The sequence below is a fragment of the Gordionus sp. m RMFG-2023 genome, chromosome 5 (genome assembly GCF_954871325.1).
Source record: "Gordionus sp. m RMFG-2023 chromosome 5, tfGorSpeb1-WG-v2, whole genome shotgun sequence".
Classification (NCBI taxonomy): Eukaryota; Metazoa; Nematomorpha; class Gordioida; order Chordodea; family Parachordodidae; genus Gordionus; species Gordionus sp. m RMFG-2023.
The window spans coordinates 13,914,237-13,935,564 of NC_088779.1; the positions used below are offsets into that span (position 1 = coordinate 13,914,237).

Here is a 21,328-nt window from a genome sequence, read left to right on the forward strand (position 1 = left end):
AATCATTGCTTATTTTAAATTTCAAAATATCGTTATTTAAAAAATCTTATAAATAAAATTTATTTTTATTCAAAAAGATATGAGAATGCTAATTTTTAAATTAGAAGTTGTCTATTAAATTTTATTAACAATTTACACGAATAATTAATAACGTTTTAGCCTTTTAAATTAGGGTATCAGTTTTAAATTTCTAATCCCTCGGTAAACGGCTTATTATATTAAGTTTTATACGTTATAAATTTCTTTACTAAAAAAATATTTAGTCTGGCGTTGAGTACATTGCAGCTCCATCAGGTTCTAATAATGACAAATCTGTTATAGATGCTTGCAATAATTATGGAATAACTTTGGTTTTTACCCACGAAAGGTTGTTTCATCATTGAATATAATTAATTTTTTGTAATGATTTTATAAATATTATAATAATTCCAAATCACTCATGTGATATTACACGCATTATTTTACAATAATATTTGATTCTTATAAAAAAAAAATATGATTATAAAATAAATTTGCATTGTTGGAATAAATAGTTTTGTAAAAAATGTATACATAATAAATACATAGTTTTGATATAATCATAAAAATTATAGAATAATTTTAAGTTTCATTTTTAATTTGTGACAACATTTTCGTAATTTGTCGATTTGAACTATATATAAGATTTATAAGACGGACTATTTAAGATTGTATCCTCCCCAAAAATTTCATGCTTTTCTAATTTTCAATTAAAAATGATCAATAAAATTAACAATTAAAATACCTGTTAATTCTTCGATGTTGAAATCTGGTTTATTAGAAAGGTGAATAGGAACAGATTTGGAAGAAATTAAACTTGATTTTTTACTAGAAAATTTTTTCCTATAAAAAAACGAATGTGATGTGCCTCTTTTACGCAAAACTGGAATCTAATTATTTTTAAAAAAAATCTGAAAAATAATTGCTATTAAAAAAAATTAATACATTTTCTATGATAATTTAAAAAAGATCATTCTATAAAAACGTAAATGGAATTACAAGTTCCCAAAAAACAATTTTAGAGTATTTGGGGATGATTAATTCTATTAACGTAATTTTGATAATGATTTTTTAAATTTAATTACAGTAATAGGCAAGTAGTTATGAGCAGAGGCGTACCAATACCAAGGCTAGTCCTAAAATTTTTACCCAAATTTATTGTAGTAAAGATTTTTTTTATATAAAACAAACTAACTTTTTTTTGTTATTTACTAATTTATTTTATTAATCTTGGTTCAAATATGCCATAAATGAATGGCCTGACTTTTTCCAGGTGATGAAAATGCTTAATTTTTTCAAATATTATTTATTTTAGTCTGAAATTCTAAAAAACCCTAAAATTACCCTAAATAGGAAATTTAAACCGTTACAAGATCATTTAAAAATATATATAAAATTTCAAAATTTATTTGACAACTATATCAATAAAATGATTTAGGCATTTTTTAAAAATTCTAATTAGAATTGTAGAGCGTTTGTTATTTATTTATTGTTCATTTTCAATTTTCACTTAAAACAATTTACAATTTTTTAAAAATATTCTATTGGATCAAGAATCACAGAATGAAAATACAAAATATTTGAATTCGGGTCAGGCTTAAAATTCGGCCTGGTAGGTCTCTGATACCCTACTTATACTTTATTTATTATTAGTAAAAAAATATTTCAACATTGTACAAAAGATTTTAAAATTATCTCAGTGCTGCTAGATCCCACCACTCTCGAAGGTTTAAAATAAATAATTATATAGGAATAAAAAAATGAGATAAACCTAATCCAGGGTCATCTTTTCCCTCTGGATCAGGAGATATTTTTGTATATATATTAACGCATTTATTTTAAAAAAATGATTTATAAATCATAAAAAAATTTTTTAACATTATTTTGATTAGTAATTGAAAATAATTAATAAGGTAGTTACAACACAAAAAAAATAATCTCTAGGTGAATAATATATTGGATACTGTTGATTAATCATATTTATTTTACTGATATTTTCATTGAATTAAATTTACATCATGTATAAGAGAGTTAATAAATATATATAAAATCCAACATCGAACATGGTTTTTAGGATTTAGCACAGATGAAGAAATTAAACCCGGTAGATCTCTAAAAAAATCAATAAATTTTGGGTTTGTTCTTTAAAAATATAATTTTTTAATAGTAAATTGTTGAGATTTCGACTCAATAGAGATAAAAAGTATCGGCCTTGATATCGATGCATCTCTAGCTAAGAGATAAGAAGCTATAATTCTGCAAATATTGCATTGGTCCTTTTTTTTAAATTTTTTTATTAATTGTGTTTTTATCTATTAAAGAATTTGTTTTTAAACTGTATAAATGAAAGTTTTTTACATTATGGGATAAGCTTCTAAATATTTTTTAAGTATCAAATAAAAGTACATGAACTTTGCAGAAATTTAGTGGAGTATGCAATAGAGGGATAGAAAAATAGTTGCAGTAACAATTTTAAAATCTTTGAAGGGTTTAACCCATTACTTCTGAAGGGTTAAAAGATTTTAAATTGAGCTAACTTAATAAATTTTAATATTCATTATGAAAAATAACCTATTATTTACCCTTTTCGTTAAATTCATTTTTTTAAAGTTGCATATACTAAATGCTTAAGATAATATGTATTGCTCGCTGAGTATACTAATTAGCTAAGATCCTTTTGGATTTAGAAAATTAATTTATTTCTAAGTGAATACTTACTCACCAACCATTTTGATAAAATTAACTGCTACGAATCTAGGACTATTCAAGCATTATACGTCATAATTATATTAAATTAGCTTTTGATTAATTTCTTTTGGAGACAAAAAAATGCATGCAGCATTTCTCGTGCTAAATCCAATGTAAAATGTGAAATATCGATTTGTAAAATAGAAGAAGTATATGTTACTTGCATGTATATAAATGATTGGCGACCATCCAAATTATAAAAAAATTAAAATAAATTTCCTACATCCAAAGAGGTTGTAAACTCATCCTCGTGACATCGGACCTTCGTTATTTAAAATCAAAGTGCGATATTTTACAAAATTTGGAAGATGACAAAAAACGTAATATAAAGGGGAAAAATATATTAACATAAAGACTGAATAATTTAAAAACAATTATGAAAATGATATCTATAACCTTCAAATAATAAAATATTTAAATTGAATTCAGAAAACGTAGCCAAATATTCGGCCATTATAATTTATGAATATTATTTCTTTTCTCTGTAAAAAATTGTTATGATCTACTTAAGGTATTTTAAACTTAGTGACAACGTTCTTCATTTGAATAAAATGTTAGAATCAAAATTGTTCAAAGATTTACAAATAAATTAAAAATTTTTATATAAAATAATAAGATATGGTTTCATTAGATAAGACGAATATTTGAACCATTACCAATTATTTTTATAAGTTTCTTAAAACGTGATCAAAATTTAAATACCTGTGTAAATGGTTCGAAATGTGATAATTTTGATGAGTAACAAAGATCATTTGCAAAATTTAGTGAATGGAATTTGGGATCATTAAAAGAGCAAAGCGAATCCGAGACACCCTTCAAACCATGATTTAAATTATTTTTGAGCATGTTACATTTCCCATTCATTTCAATATCAACATTATCCTTGTCTATTGCATTATCATATTTATTAAATGTGCCATTCTTTTCAAGTCGATTTTCACACTTGTCAATATCGCTTATATCATCTTTATGTTGCATACCTAATTCGATAGGGTCTTGGAAATATATATAACTTATATTTATTGTATATTATATGCCTGCTAAATAATCCTCATATTCTTGCAGAACGTCTATTCCAAAAAAAGCCATTAAATGAGCATAACATTTGGAATCTGCAAAAACGATTGCTAGTCCAATCATAATTGATTGGATACCTGTTATATGTTATATAAAAATTATGTTGTGCTAAAAATTGAGTTTTTTAATATAACTAATAAGGTTAGTTGCTCATATAATAATTAATATACGCTGACCTAAATAGAACGTAGTCCAAAAACTGATTCCAAATGAAAATTGTAAAATTGAATCGCCTAAGTGTATGTGTAATGGAACAGGACATTTGACTAACCAAAACACAAAATTTGCTGTTAATAAACTTAGACCAGTCAATATCCAAAAGAAGCCACTGTATTTAATACATATGTACACCAAAATGTTTGCAAGTAACCAAAATGGCAGGGAGAGCCTTATAGATATATGGGGAAAAAGAGTAAAATTAATTATACAATAACACGAATTGAATGAAAAACAGATTTAAATTTTAAATTTCATGGTGTGTCTAATAAATTATTACCAAATCAATATATGGCTATAATAACCGGCTAAACGATAATGTCTACCCCATCTAATTTTTTCAGCATCCATTAAAAAATATTGTGCGACCCAGAGTATGGGTGTGGGCGTGCCTCTTATTCGCGCCTCGTTATATTGACCAATAAATTTCCCTGATATGGGGGAATGATAGTTTTGAACCCCTTGTTCCCATTCCCACCTGAAAGCTTCGTTATAGTGTATATGGCTTAAAATGATATTGATATTGTGTTTTTGACTAGATCTTTGGGACGCATTAGTTAACGGATTAGTTGACGAGTTTGCATTAAGATAAAATTGACTCATATGATTAGACTTGATTTTTGATTGAGTAATTATGGCTGGGTCTATATTTTTTAATAAAGCATACAAGAATGTATAAATTAACATATATATACCTATCCCCTTCAACGAAACGTTAAACCCTCGCAACCCAATATGCACAGAAATTTGGCAAATTATATTTTTCTTCGAGGCAACGCTAAAAGTGGTAGAGGTTATAATCGAAGCTGTTTCCCAAGAGTATGAGTAATTACATACTGTATATAAATATATAAAAAAATTCTTAAATTGATATTTTTGTAAATTTTTAAAATGTTTAGATTTTTGATGTGTATATTTATAATATTATATTTTAAAAAATTAATAAATAACATGGTAAAAAATAATGTTAAATAAATAGAAAGCTTATATCCATCATCTGTTTAAATTGCTCTTAGTTTTCTCGATCTCAGGGCTTTTCTTAATTAATCTTTCGGGTAATTAATATGATGGTTCGGGAATTTTATATGCTACGCAAGTGCAGAGAATTGGCTTTTTGTTATATGATATTGTGACTTAATTTTGTTTTGATTGTGCGCCAGGTTTGACTTACGGATAAATAAAACAATAGTTAAGCTTCCTATGTGGAGAATAGAAATAATTAAGAATCACATTAATTTTACTAATTGCCTAATCTTTGACAAAGATAACTTCCTAAAAAATTGATTAGGGAAAGCATCGAATCGTTAAAACTAAAAACAATTTGAACAGGGAGGATGTATTTAACCTCCCTATCAAATGGAAGAGCTTATTATCCCCTATCAATGTCATTAATATACTGTAGATGACCATTCATTCATTAAAATACATATAAAAGTATACATATATAAGAGTCGGCTGTCGACCATGATTTCTGTGATTTGGGGCTTCGAACTCGTTAAATATAAGGTGCAGTTTCAAAACTAGATCAAATTCGTTAGCCCGGTTTGGTTCAAAGTGGGTTGGGTCAAATAAATTAATTTAGAATCCAAAAGCGTCAATCAAATTATAAAAATCAAATATTTAATTTTTGAGAATCTAAATTTAAAGGCTATTTATAAAGGTATATAATATTTTATTCAAAACTACACTAAAACAAAATACAATATTAATGTCTCAAATATTGATTATCATTTTAATAATATACATAATTCGATGTTTATAATTTTAATACAGGAATCCGTGGCGTCAGTAAGGGGTTATAGGACTCGAGCATTATCAAAATTTTGGAAATAACTCTCAAAAATTTAAAAATTCAATTGACAAAAATTTTAAAAAAAAATACAAATAAAGTAAAAAATATTAGTTTTTGCTTATTTATAAAGATGGTGACTATGAGTACCCAATTAAACTAAAAAGTCTAATGACGCCCCTGATAGGGCATATGTGATATGATATAAATAATGGGAAAAAAAATGATAAAATAAATTCTATTTGCATAATTATATCATATTTGAAAATTAAAATAAAAAAAGCAATTTAATTTTAAAAATATTCGCCTGAATCTGAAATTGAAAATGGGTTAAGTTTACAAATAAATTCATCAGAACCTGGTTTCCAGCTATGAGTTCAGTTCGGTTAAAAGTCCTGAATTGACTAAATGGCATTTATGTTTTTATTTTAAAAAAAATATTCTATTTTAATTCGATATAAATGAAAAATGTCATTTAATCGGTTCCCGTTCTAAATCGCTTAAAATAAAAAAATAAATTGGGAAATTCACTTATATCTCATAGAAAATTTTTAAAGTAGTTTTAAAAATAATATAATAGATGATAAGGAAGTAAGCGTTCGGATTTAAATTGAGTTGTTTTTAAAAAAATTGCTAAAAATGGGATAATACCAAAAGAAACTCCATTTCCCATCTTTAGCCATTTTTTCAAAAATTCAATTTAAATACGAGTGTTTATTTTTCTACCATCAATTAATATTATTTTCAATATTACTTAAAAAATTTATAGGAGATAAGCGAGATTCTCACTTTTTAGGGATCCGATTTCATTTAATCTCCGTGTAGACTACAAAATAGAATCTATAGCTAATTTATTTTGCCTATTTCTCTCAGTTAATGTTAATCAGTACATAAGGTTGTGTTGAACAATATGTGACTTTTCCTGTTTGGATCGCCACTGCCAATTTTTATATTATATTAACCCTACCTCCTAATATATTCACTTTTCTACCTCTCTAACCCCTATCTACCTACTCGAGGAGGTTGATTTAGTTTAAAATTAAAAGCGACCTTCTACGCTTCAACAGGGATTTATATCTTTGAGCTATAATGAAACTTAAAAATGTAACAAATCTTTTCATATACATATATTATAATCATAGGTGGCACAAGCTATCAAAACAAAAAAATGCAAAACACCGATAACGCAAAACTATTAAAATATGTACTGTTTAACATAACCCATTTCTTTCATTATTTATGTTAGAATTTATTTTTTATCCTAAATTTTCTTTAATTTTATGTTTTCTTGACAATAATAACTAAAATGTTGTTTAAACGTCGGAATAAATTTTAACTTAATTTCTCATTAAATGTGTTATGCCATTAAAACGACAGCTTCACAGGTGGCGGCGTATCGATTTAGACGCCACCACAAAAATAGGCGGCGGCGTCAATTTTTCTAACTTATATTTTTTTAATTAAAATTATAAATTTATTGGAAACACTTTTAAAATTTTTTTTTGCTTTATTATGCAAATTTCGAATTAAAACTATAATTTAACGATTTTTAACTTATAATTATCATGTATAAATATTATTTTATTTAGATTTATAAGATATAATGATGATCTTTTAGAGTTCAGAGTGAGCCCAGCTATGAAAAATACACGTTCGCTGGGTGTACTTGTAGCTGGACCATACAGGGCTATTCTAACTAATATTGAAAGCTTAGGAAGATGTGATGCTATTATCTTCCAAAAATCTTAGACATCTTCTATCTCTAAACTATAAGATTAAAACAAAGAATAACACCTTTTTTAAGACTAGTTATGCTATATTTGAATGTTTATATATATTTTAAAAGGTTACGCTATTTGAATTATATAACTTTCTTACATTTAATATTATCTTATGGAGGTCAATGTAATTGCATATTAGTAGAAGTTAAATTGGATAATTATATAAATGTATATATACCAAAAGAATTATAAATAAAATTCATTATCGTTTTTTAAACTTTAATCGATTTAATAAGTTAAATAGTCTTGTTCCAGATTTTTGTGATAAATTGATGAATGTTTGATAGTTAATATCTTTAGATAATCGAATTCTGAAGCAACTTCTGTGGTTTCACATTCGGTTAATGACAACAGAGGTAGCTATCATCTTTATCCAGCATTATTTGCAAGAATTTACAAAAGAGTTTATTTGGCGTAACATTGGTTCTCTTATTATTTGTATCAGTTTTAATATGAAGGATCCAAAATGTATCGAGGTAAAAGATTTTGCTGCAAGGATAAGGATATAATGTAGTTGTTACAAGATTTTATAATGCTGTATCCATTATATATGTTAGTCCTGCTATATTTATATATATGTTATGATGGCAATAAAATAAAAATCAAAAATAAATTTTATATGATAAGGAGTTGTGGATTGCACTAAGAAAATATTGTATTACTCCTTATATAAATGATGGTCTTACACAAAAGTTTTGACAGATCAAATCATTGACTCAAAATTATAATCTATACTAACTATATACAGAATACAGATGATAAAATCTTACCTTTTTAAAACTTATTTAAAATAAATCTTTTTAGGATTAACGAAGGAATAGGATTAATTAAAATAAGAAATATATAATAATATTTCAATTAGTGATCTGCATCGGGCCTAATTTTTCGAGCCCGGCCCGAAATTTTTTTTAGAAAAGTTTTGCCGGCCCGGCCCGAACCCGAAATTTTTTTTAAAAAAATTTACCGACCCAGCCCGGCCCGAATTTATTTAAATATAGAAATTAATCTTTATAATTACTCAAAATAAGATATATGTTATATGTAGTTTAGTTTCAATAAATAAAATCAAATATTTTTTTACATAAAAAATTCAATATAAAATTGATAAATTTAGATATATTTAAAAAAATATCCAAGGTCCGACCATACCCGCCCCGAATTTTTTTTTAAAATATTAGGCCCGACCCCGAATTTTTTTTAAATATTAGGCCCGGCCCGAACCCGATTATTTTAAATAGAATTAGGCCCGACGGGTAACTTTGCAGATCTCTAATTTCAATACCTTTTCTGTATTAATCACAAATAAAATGTTATAACAAATATTATTTAATAATTTTAAAAATTAAAATCGCATTTTTAAATAATTTTAAATATATTTATAATATTATTTTTCTTCAAATTATAATTCATAAATATATAAATAATATTTTTAATAATAAAAAATATCCATCACGCCGTCATGTCACCAGATTTTTACATCAGCGGCGGCGTGTTGAGCGCCAACAGTTTTTGGCGGTGGCGTCGTGAGCGGTTTATTGGCTCTGCGGGGCACAGGTCAAAATATAGATAATTAATAAATAATAATATTTTGCCTATTATCACCATCATTAAGTATTTGAAATTTTTAGAGACTGGTAGAAAATTAGTATGATTTTAAAATCTGGGGAAAATTATTTAGACTGACCAAATTTAAAAGTCAAAACCGAGGAAAATGGGGAAAAATTATATCTGGACCAGGCGTGAAAATGGGCAGCCTATGATTCATTTAAATATTAAAAAAAAATTATCATTATGGCTAAAATTATGAAAAAAGAACATTTGCTTGATTTGATGATAAAATGTCTATGGCAAAATATATAAATTAAATGTCATTTTATATGTTAAATTTTTTTTTATCGTGACATAATTATATAGTGAGGTTATATAAAGGAATAATAAAAGAAGTTATTTCAAGTAACAGGTTTAATTTATTTCATTTTTTTTATTAAAAAAAATTGATATTAATTTTTTAGGATTCGTGACAAAAATTAACAATAACTTCTTTTCAACTGATAAATCCATGCGTAAATTTTTGGAATTAAAGTATTTAATCAAGTCCAAGGTAAGAAATATCCAAGTTCAGGGTTAACTATACAATTTAATATTCCCAATAAAATATATCGTGTAAACAGAATTCCAAGAAAATAAATATAAAAAAAATTATTTTTTTGAAATCGACTTTTTTTTTAATTGTCTTTAATCATTTTTATTTATTTATGTTAAAAAGTGAGAAAAACATGCCTGCACTTTAAATATAAAAATTGATCCATTGTATTATTTAATGAATTTTTAATATTTCCTAGATTATAAGCAATATTGAGACTAGCACTAAATAATTTTTTTTTTAATAAGTATGATGACTGGTTAATTATTCCTCAATTTGTAATAAAAAAAATGTTTATCGGTATTTAAAAATGTATGAGGGATCTGCTGGCCCGGACTAAAACACGGCAGTAAAATTTATAATAAAATCAAGCCTAATGAGACCTATTTTTTTTTATTTATAAAATTTGAATCGGACCAATTAAAAAAAAAATTTAAATTATATAAATTAATTAGTAGGAAAATAATGAAGAGCTTAATATTCATTTGGACTGGGCCATAAAATTATTAAAAATTAAAATCGGGGCAGGGTATAAAATATTTTTCAAATCCGGATCTGACCGTGTAATAGGTATTTCTGAAGGTCTTTGATCAAAATTTACCTTGATCTCATTCCCTAAATTCTATCATTTTATTTTAATAAAAAAGTTTTTGCTAGATTTAAATAACACAAAGAACCGAGTCCAATTTGCAGCTCTGGTTATTGATATACAAAAAGTTTAAAAAAAAAGAATCCAAAGAGAAACTATTAAAAAAGCCTTAATTTTGATTATACTATTATAATTTCAAAAAAATAAGACAACGAAAATCAATTTTTAAGAATAGGATGGATAAATTAAGACGGGCAAAAATTTTGTTGATATTAGCATATTGGGGTTGATATCTATATGCATAAGGTTACACTTTTTTAAAACATATATTTTCCTTATAATTTATAAAAAAAAATTTAGATATTAATTTATATAATTAAACCTTTAATTCTTTTGAATAAAAAAAAAGAACGCAAAAGACTGGTCGAAAATCATGGGGAAATATTGGTGTTAAAAAATAAGGTCAGATATTTTATCAAAACATAATTTTCTTTCAAGATTTTTAATTTCACAATTCAAGAAATATAAGATATTATTTTAACCTTTGGTAACTTAATATAATTTTAAAAAACTCACAAATTATATAATTTTTTGTTACATTAACCAAAACATTTATGTTCAATGAATCGTTTTTAAAAATAAAGTGAATGGGTGTAGAGGAAAATCATTTGGGTTCGGCGGGTTATTTTCTTTTCTTGTATAGAGGTATGTGTATGAGTTAGTTGAGATAATGTCAGCAGAAAATATAATAGAAACCTCCTGAAGGTCAGAATTTTTTTCAAAATTCAATTTTCAAACCCGGCCCATTTTTCTTAAATTTAAGCCAGGCCTGATTTTTAAAATATGGATCATTTTAAGATAACATTTCGAATTCTAAAAAATTTTGGCTGTATTTATATTGTTTCGAAAGGAAATTAAAGGTATGAATAGTTAATAAATTTTAAATGCTTCATTATATTCCAAAATTCCCCGCTGATTAATTGAAATTGTAAAATTATTATATTTGTATATAAAAAAAATTTTTTAGTTTGAGTTTATGAGAGTTAATGGATTTAAATGATACAAATCAAAATGATTATCCAAGGGGAAATAAGATGGATAAATCTTATAAACTTTGATTGAATGACAACCAATTGAGCTATGAGAAATAGGATAAACAACTTATAAAAATTAATGCCCATATTATTGAAGGAAATTTTATTAATAATAATTACTAGTTAATAGTCTGACGAAAAATTTTCTATATTTAAAAGCACCTTATTTCATTAGAATTCTAAACAGGGGTTGGCAATCTTTTCGACCTCATATTGATTGTTTGGAAAAATCTATGTGTTTGTTTAATAAAAGAAGCTTCAAAAAGAAAACTTTTATAGATCAAGAAATTGAAATTCTTTGATAAACAAGATCAAATATTTCTCAAATTATATTTGCGATATGAAATAGATGTATTGAGGCAAATTGCTCCTGCCTCCTGTTTATATAAACATTATTGCTTTTTATTAATAACGGCTTAAAGTTGCGAATGGAGGTTTGAGATTTTTATAGTCAATTAATGCTTAATTTTAAGGGTAATGTTATATGATGTTGATCAGCATATAGCCATTTGCTAAACAACGAACAACATTTTAAAAATTTCATTAAGACTTAAATATATATTAACAAAATCAAGTGGTCGAGTCCTATCTAGTATATATCATTCCCCATTAGCACTTATTTCTCCTGGGCATATGTAATAAACATTTTTGGGGATAATTTGCAAATTAGTAGTTGCAACATTTTATAAAAGAAGCACATCTTGAGCTAATATTAATTAGTTTAAATAGTACAGTATGTTGATTTATATAGTGAGTATAGTTGGGTAATCAGTATATTTTGAGCCGTTTAAGCTTTTTAGCCGGTTAAAAAATCGTCTAACCCGAGTTGTAGGTCGAAAACTATCACTTTGGGCCCCGGGCTTTCTTCGCCGTAATTTTAACGGATTTTCTCTGTCACGCGCCTGTAGATTGAGCCAAATTAGCCGACATTTAGCCATTACCCAACTATAATAGTGAGATAAAAATTGGAAATTTGCAAAAATTATAAAGAGATCTAGTCAATTGTTTTTGACTGGGTAAATTATTAATAGGGTCTATTCCTTTAAAAACTAGCTTTATTAATTTAAGGAACTGATGCGAAAAAATTTTAATTTTATATTGGCTAGTTTGTTGTTATGTAATAAAAATCGAATTGTGGGATGCAGATACTTAGCAAAATACACTTAAGTCGAGTAGATTTCTCATTTTAGTTTAGTTCTTCGTCAGATTTGATCATAAGTATGATTTTTTTAACATCGTTTTTTTTTAGATTCAGGGGTGTGATTCGTTAAGGTGTTTTTTATTAAGACCAGACATACAAAGTACAACTTGCCAACCCTGCGTTTTTTTCCAATATAAATTTATTATTATTTTTGATATCGATGGTATCGGCCGATAGGTGTGAGTATCGGTATCGGCTAAAAAAGATGTTATCGATTCATCTCTGGAGAAGATTGTATTATTCTTTCAAAAATTATATGATATTTTCTATTGTCTTAGCAGATAGATATTTTATAAAACGCTCAAATAGGGAAGTATTTTTTTCAAAAATACCTGAAAAAATCTATACTTTGCGAGAAAAACCTTAGGCTAAATATATGAAATTGGAATAAATGATAAGATGTAATCAGGGGCCCCTTGAAATCGGGAAAAGATATATGAGAAGAAGAAATCATTATTGAAAGTTTAAAATATCTATCTCAGAAATTTTATTGATAGAGAATAAATTAATCCATATAACTCTTGTTTAACTACTTCCAATGTTTAATTATATTACTCTTAAAAAATAAAATAAAGATTATAATATTTTGAATGAATCAACTATGCTTTGTTTTTTTTTTATAATAAAATTTCCTGGAAAAGTGAATTTTTGATGATATTGAAAAAAAAACGAATTCTGATTATTTGTGAATTGAGTAGAAAATTAAAACATATAGCTTAATATTATAGTAATATAATAAATAAGATAAGATTATCATGATATAAAATAAAATAAAATGTTTATTTATTTTAATTTATATAGCAAAATAATGTCAAATTACATAAAAGATGTAAGTTTAGTGTGATAATTTCTCATTTCTTAAGTAATTAGCTTAATTTTGAGATAAAAATTTAAAGGTTTATGTGAGATTTAATTCATAGGTCATTAGAGTTTTGTTTAAAAAAAACTAGACTGACTCATTTAGCGAATTTAATTGTAAAAATCAGCTCCAATTATTGGAAGTCAACTCGAGTTGATCAGAGCCGTGAGTATTAGAACTTTTAGTGGACGATGGAAAAATTAATTTGACGATACTTTAAAAAAACCACCCTAAGAAAAGGATTAAATCAAATTTAGCCAAAAAAGGGAATCAAATCAGTATATAAAAGAATAATTAACAAAAAACTGAAATTAGCAAAAATAGGAAATAAAAATGTCTAAGATTCAAAATTTAATGGCCCCTAATAATTTAGAGGCCGCTTTTCCACCTGCTCTTCCCAAGAGTCTGGTTAGTGTTTTTAAAGGGCTCGATTTGAGTCGATTTTTAAAAACGATTAACTCTATATTTTATCCAGAAAAATATAACGCAAGTCTGAGGACTTTCTTCAAAGATGGCACAAAGGTTTGGACATCTATTAGCGATCTCGAGTTAGGCAATATTTTTTTGACTAAAATATTGAGTTAGCCGTTTTTAAAAATTGGCTGAAATCGAGCTGTTTAACACTGAGCCTGGTTAATCAAAAAATTGTGATTAATTTAAATAATTGACATTTATGTAAAAGTTATGTTGGTGTTTACTTTTGTTTATTTTAAGATGAATTATTATTTAAAAATTTTTTTTAATTAGAAAAATACGCCCATATTTTATTCAAAACGGAAGAAGATTCTATATCAATAATAATTAAGTTTTTTTTTCATACTTGATTAAATTAGAAGGAAATCTAATTATCTTATTTATAAAATTATTTTTCATAGTTTAATATAAAAAAAAATCATATTTTAGATTTCATAAGTTTTTTGTAAATTTGTTAAATATTAAGTTTATTAAGTCAATAAATTTATACAAGTCATCATACTATTTTGGCAAAATCTTAATTTAAGGACAGATATTATTAACCTCAAATATCAGAGTAAGTTGTTGTATTATAATATTTAAAAAAAGCTATTAGATGATACATTTTTATTAGTTTTTTTCTCCTTTAAGAAACACTTTTTTCAATGCATTTTAAGAAATATTAAATCATAAGAGGCTACCTTCTTTTTATTCGAAGCTGCTATTGGTCAAAAAAATATCTAGAATTAAAATAAAATTACTTATGATCAAGATCCCGGTCATCAACGTCAAGCAGCCATATATAAACGTGTATATTCTCTAAATTGTGATAAATAAATAACGATAAAAAATAAATGTATTTAATAACATATTTATTATTATTATGTATGTATGAGACGGGCTTAAAACATCTTAAATAAAACTAAGGATCTACACAGGAGAGTTCTAACGTTTGACAAATAGAACGTTTGGTAGTTCGTTATAACAAAAAAGTCAATACTATAAAGTTAAAAATTATAGAGTAGTTTTTAATATATTAGATATGCATAGAAATATGAAATATTCGGAATTAGAGATCTACAAAGTCCGACCCAACCAAAAGCCCGTGCCCATTATTTCATTTTGATTAATATTATTACACTAAAGTACTAAATCTAAATAATATAATATAAATTCATAAAAAAATAAACAAATATTCATGATTATGATACAATTACACAATACAGATATCAAACCCAATTGATTTATAAAACGATTGTTGTAGAAATAGATAGCCATAGAGGAGAGATATAAAAAATAAGAGCCATAATTGAAATTGGGAAAAAATTAGTTACCGATATTAAAAACAGGGCTCCTAATCCTTACAACCCTCGAGATTTAAATTAACCCGAACCCTTTTTTTAAATTTAGAGTTCAGGCTTTAAGAATCATTTTTTAAAAACACTTTTCGTGGCATCCTTTCCGTCACATTTTGTAAAATTTTTTATCATAGATAATATATATTTTAGGTTGCTTGCTGAATTTTTTTAAAATCGCTGACATATATATGTCCTTGACAAAAGGGCCCGGAAAGCACATTGGACAAAGACATTGTATAAAAATACCCACAAAAAAAGACAGGACAAAATTTACCCCTTAAAATTTCTAAAATGGGTTATTTTTTTCAGTGTATTTTTGCCTGGATTTTCTCGATAAAAAAGAGAACAAAATATAACAAGGTAAAAGTTGCAACTTGCAATGCACTTTCAAAGTTAGGCAAAAAAAATCTATGTCATTCTAGATTTTGGAAGATATCACGATAATTCGCTTAAATAAAAGCGAAATCCCTGAAACAGATTTGGGCTCAAAATCTTAAAAAATCTTCTAAAATTTAGTAAAAATAACAAAAATATGCAAATAACTATAATTTTTTAAATAAACCATAGTTGTCATTTTGATCATAGTGTAAAAGATGATTAAAAAATATTTACTAATATTTCAACATTTGATTACTACGAAATGAAAGTTCAAAAGCAATAATGATGACAAACTAGAGATCTGCAACAGAAGGATATTTATCAAGCCACAGGCGGGCAATTTAAAAAAAATTAAACATTGGTTGGGTGAGCGGGAGTGTTAAAAATATTTTAAAACAATGGGGGGGGGGGTATATTGAGCGGAATAACCGGAACGGACTTTCATTTATTAAAAATGATTTTTTTATTTCAAAATATTGCATAAACTTAAATAAAAAATAGGGAACCGAACTGTTAAACACAAACAGTTAGAACCGTAACCAAACTTTTATGCCAAATCGTTTAAAGGAAAGAATCGAGCCTTTATATTTTTAGAACCGTTTCAGACCATTTTTTTATATATAAATTATAACTTAGACCATAATATTTGATAACTTACACATTACTTTTCCCTAGGGAGTTTTTATTAATTATAATTTTTTCAAATTCTGCAAATTTAATATTTTTTAAGCTTATTTTTATTGTGTCCCCATAAGGAAAATTTTCTATTTATGGCCCTGATTATGACAAAGCAAAAGGTAGTGTATATTATTACCTATTATCGAACGGAAGAATAAAAATTTAAAATAACTCAATTTGATTTTATTTCTGAATTAAAAGTCAATCAATAATATTAAGTATTAATTAATACATTTAAAAAGAATTCATCATGAACAAATTATCAACTTTCTTTTATAATTTTAAGCTCTACTATACTATTGTATTATAAAAATTATTTTATCACAAACATAAATTTAGATAGCCAACTATTTCGATATCTATACAATAAATAATAATAATCAAGGACTATGAGTAAAATTAAAAAGGATATAAAAAATTTATAAAAAATTGAGGCCAAAATAGGTTGAAAATAAAAGTCATTATAGTTTTTAAATATAATAGTATTAAATTTAATATAGATGGTGCACTAGATTTTTATTTGATAACTTCGTATATCCTTAAAAACATAGGAATAATGATAATATTATTATATTTCTTAAAAAGCAATTGATTTCTTTACAAAACAAAACTCTTTTCGATTATATTGTCAAAATATAATTACATTTATATTTATATTTTTGAAAATCGCGTTAATTAGAATCAAATAATTCTTTATTTATATTAGTACGAATAAGAAAAACATTATCCGATTCGATTTGTTGAAATATTCAATTCGAAAACTAAATTCCTTAAAAATATCTTCAAAAATGAATTATTAAAATCAAAAATATGATTTATAGAAAGTATAAAATATAAAAAAATATAAAAAAAATATAATGTAAGGAACAAGTTAATACTAATAAAGATTAAATAATTTTGAATATTTACGAATAATTTCGAATTATTCGATAAGATGGATAAAAAAATTACTAAATGAATAATATATTTTTCGTATTCGTATAATATGAATCAAATTAAATAAGGAATAATTCGTTTTAGGTGTAAATTTTAAATCATAATTTAAGGCAAGGCTTTAGGCAGTGTCCTAGGTCGGCTTAATATTAAACAGTTGGCTATTTAGTATCCAAAAAAGTAAACCAAAAAAAATATATAACCAAAAACCAAAAAAAAAAGAAAAAAGAATAATAAGAACAATGCCACCAAATACTTAAAACAAAACAAAAGAGGGTGTCCTGGTTTAAAAACTTTTTAGCCTATAGTAAAAAGCAATTAAGTATCCAAATTAAGCCGACCGAAGACACTTTTTTAAAACTTATTTACCCGTGTATAATGTAAATTCAAGTATTAAACTTTAAAATTTACATTCAAAAATTTGCGTTTAATCTAAGAAAAATATTTTATAAATAAAGATAAAGGGATTATTTTATTTCAAGCAGAGATGCATCGATACCTAACAGTTCGATATCTTGAAAAATATTGATCGACGGATGCCACAAATAAATATTTTAAAAGAAATTATATGTAGTGTACATTCAAAAAAGTATATAAAATATTAATACTGAATAAATTCTAATTTCAAGCGTTTTGTATAAAGTTTAACAATTCGTCAGTTATTTATATTTTTACAATAAAAATAATTGAATTAATATATATATTTAAAATTGGCAAATTATTTAAATTAAATTATTTTTTAAATATATCAGCAAGGTTTTTTCTTTTGAATGAATGAATGTTCTAAGACTCGTTTGTTCCGGGAAACTTCAGACAAATCAGATACCTACAGAGGTCGGAATTTCAAGCCCGTCTCTGATTAAAAAAATAATAATTTCAAGCTCAGTCCAGATTTTCAAAATAAATTTATTTTTAATTTTTGACCCAATCTGTATTTTTACTTTTTTTAAAATCATTTTTTGATCAGGGCCAGAATTTTCAAAATTTAGTTATTTTGAATAATTTATTGATTAAATAAATATCAAACGTTCTATTATAATATTTTTCAACTGATTAATTAATATATTTTAAATTAATTTTTTAAAAATCCTACCTGAATTCTTAATTTTTTTAAACTCCAGTCCAGATTTTTAAAATTATACCATTTTTAGCTGGTTCCAGGCCTGCATATTTATTTCTAAATGGTAACAGGGGATTTATCTATTTTTTGAGGAATTTAAATAACAATTATAGAATCTGACAATTTCTATTGTGGTGTATTCATATTCATTAACTGCTCTTTAAATTTAAAAAATTTCAATATCAATTAGTATTTCTAAAGGTGTAAATCAATACAATTAATTCTCTTAATAAAAATTTAGTTGGTGGTTTAGACAGCTCTTATTTATTTTTCATTAAACAAAAATACTCCTTCCCAACCTTTATCCAACATTTTAGTTACCTTTTGTAATAATATATTAAATTATATTCCCATACAAATACAATAATTTGCCCACCTTTTGGCAGTATCAAAGTCTGATAGTGATATTCATCTAATAAGCTGTAGGGCCATTTTTTAGGAGATTAATTTCTGATTATTATGGAGAGTTGTAAAATTTCACATATTGTAAGGATACAAATAGACAACCCACCACCAAATTCTATTATAAGAAACTGGATTTTAAAACGCCTTCAATGGTTTAAATCAACATAGATTTTTAAAATATTTCAGTGATACTTAAAAAAATTGCTATCTTGTAATAAAATTTATTTAAAAAATTTATTCAATAGGATATATTTTTATCAGTATTGATTTCTATAATATGGCAAAAATAATTAAGTTTATTTTGTTAGTATACTAATGTACCTTGGTAAATAAAATGTCAATTTTTTTAAAAAATAAATCTTAAAATTACTTGTTTTCCACGCACACCAGGTAATATAATAAAAAATGAAAATATCAATGAGCCGCAGAAGTATAAAAAAACTATTAAAAAATTATCGCATTCTAATGATTTAATAGGTGAATATAAAGTTGGGTAATTGAATTCGCGAAATGCTTTAAAAATCATAAATTTTCAAATTAATATTTTATCATATGTTTGCATTTATTTGTATCCACGACAAATTAAGATATTTAAATATTTTGCAAAATTAAAATCTACAATTGATAAAAGTACTGTTTTTCAATATTTAAATTCAAAAAAATGTCTAGATCCAGGTGCGGTTTTATCCGGTGGAAAATTTGAAGTGATAGAACGGTAAATACAGATTCTATGAACATTATATCTTAATATTGATAGTAATTATAACTTACACTAAAGAAATTAAGCTTAAAATCAGCCATCACCCACCTTTAAAGTAATTAAATTATACTGTAGTTTTGGGTATAGGCTTTTTCTTTGTCCCACTCCTTTTAAATTAAAGCCTATAGAGGTTTAAGCAACATTTTTCGAAATGTTGTGCCTACAAGTACGTGCGGCTTGCCCATAAACGTGTGGAGGGCTCCTCATATTTTTACTTTTATACCCAAATTAAATTGTTCCAAATAGATGGAAATGAGGAAAACCTAGCGTAGCTCTGTTGAATCTTCAACGCTAGAGGGCAAAAGCGCTATATATCATGTATCACGTAAATCTACAATTATTATATATAATAAATGTGATTTCTATTTTACAGACTAGCAGATATATTGTGTTTATAATATAAGTAAATTTGTTCTCATTCATTTTTTTATCCGATATTCATATAGTTTTTTCATAAGGTTAAGGGGGGAAAGGGGTGAAGCGTATTCGAGCCCCCAGAAAATGTTGAAATCTTTTTATATTAAAAAAAAGTTAAAATTTTAGTTAAAAATAAGGCCATTTTGAAAAAAATAGAAAAAAAATATATATTGATATCCCTGAGATTATAAAGGTTAGTGACAACACTGATATATATTAATTATCAAAATGGTTTTAAATTTCAGGGGTAATATTGGAGGCAATCAATGAGCTAAAATTTCATAACTAATCGAGCCAAATTTTATATTTGAAAAAAAACTTGGGCTACCTTACAGTTTACAATTTTTAAAAAGGGGGTAAAAATTATTAAAGCGGGCCTAATCCTGATCTCATTATTGCCTCACAAAAATATAAATAGATTCTAAAAAATTGACCATCAGCTGTCATAACTGCATTCTAATGTTTTCTGTAATTTAATATCCTTGTTTAGCTTTAACGATAAATGGCATCAAAATTGAACAAAGTTATTAATACATTAGCTATCAAGGGTCCTATATATACAAAAGGTATTTAAATTTGCAAAATTTATATATATATAATTAAGATGCAATCAAATATACCTACCCCAAGCTGAAAACCTTTTGGCATTATGCTAAAATCGAAATGAGACCTCCAACATCTTCTGAATTTCCAAAAATTCAAAATCAATTTCAAGATATATTATCATTATTTAAAAATGGCCAATGGAAGAATCAATCTATTAAAGTTTTAAAAATATATTATTTTTGCCAAATATAATAAAATTAGGAAGCCTGGTTGAATTCTCTAGTGGCTGCAGAAATATCATTTTGGTTTTTTGTTGGTGAAATTATTGGCAGAAGAAGTTTTTATGGCTATAATGTCTAATCTGAGGCTCATTTTAATATCTATTAATGTCATAAATTTATGTCACATAAACAATTAGCATTTTTTTAAATAAAGAATAATTGCTTTATATTTTTTGTTTTCATGGAAATAAATGTATTTTTTATTTATTTTAAAATTTGGTGCCCTTTTAACCAATATACATTATATTACAATTAACATGGATATTAAATTCATAAACTTATTACATTTATATCTAAATATTAAGAAGGGTAGGGCAGGAACTTGTCGTATCTCTAAAAATTGGGATTGTGCTCTTTCCAGAAATTTTCCAAATATATAAAGAGCACAACAGGTTATTTATACCTTTTTTGAATATAATGTTATCTTAATATTAACATTTATGTTTTAGCAAATAGAAATTTTCCCCAACTTTCATCCTGCCCC

The 21,328-nt window shown here is 25.5% G+C and overlaps 3 protein-coding genes across 4 annotated transcripts in view; 2 read left to right on the plus strand and 1 right to left on the minus strand.

Annotated features, from left to right (window-relative positions):
- Positions 1 to 470, plus strand: part of LOC135929781 (bifunctional purine biosynthesis protein ATIC-like) — a 34,338-nt gene extending 33,868 nt beyond the window's left edge. Inside the window, exon 15 of the mRNA XM_065466492.1 lies at positions 264 to 470. Within this exon, the coding sequence (XP_065322564.1) occupies positions 264 to 383 (120 nt within the window). The 3' untranslated portion in view covers positions 384 to 470. The remainder of the gene's footprint in view (positions 1 to 263) is intronic.
- Positions 119 to 19,399, minus strand: LOC135929782 (dual oxidase maturation factor 1-like). 2 transcript variants are annotated; one of them, XM_065466493.1, is made up of 9 exons: positions 19,211 to 19,399; positions 14,730 to 14,787; positions 4,755 to 4,895; positions 4,340 to 4,703; positions 4,020 to 4,231; positions 3,804 to 3,920; positions 3,469 to 3,761; positions 764 to 908; positions 119 to 717 (listed from the first exon to the last, which is right to left on the minus strand). In XM_065466493.1, the coding sequence occupies exons 1-9, from the start codon at positions 19,364 to 19,366 to the stop codon at positions 653 to 655; spliced, it is 1,551 nt and encodes a 516-aa protein (XP_065322565.1). In that variant the 5' UTR covers positions 19,367 to 19,399; the 3' UTR covers positions 119 to 652. The 2 variants fall into 2 exon arrangements, with proteins under 2 accessions (XP_065322565.1, XP_065322567.1); XM_065466495.1 differs by lacking the exon at positions 119 to 717 and having other exon boundaries at positions 813 to 929; positions 19,211 to 19,398.
- A 1,022-nt stretch (positions 19,400 to 20,421) lies between these two features.
- LOC135930385 (ATP synthase subunit g, mitochondrial-like) lies at positions 20,422 to 21,011 on the plus strand. The gene is made up of 3 exons (XM_065467180.1): positions 20,422 to 20,583; positions 20,622 to 20,782; positions 20,825 to 21,011. Exons 1-3 carry the CDS (start codon positions 20,520 to 20,522, stop codon positions 20,921 to 20,923), a joined length of 324 nt encoding a protein of 107 aa, XP_065323252.1. The 5' UTR covers positions 20,422 to 20,519; the 3' UTR covers positions 20,924 to 21,011.
- Positions 21,012 to 21,328: the final 317 nt, after the last annotated feature.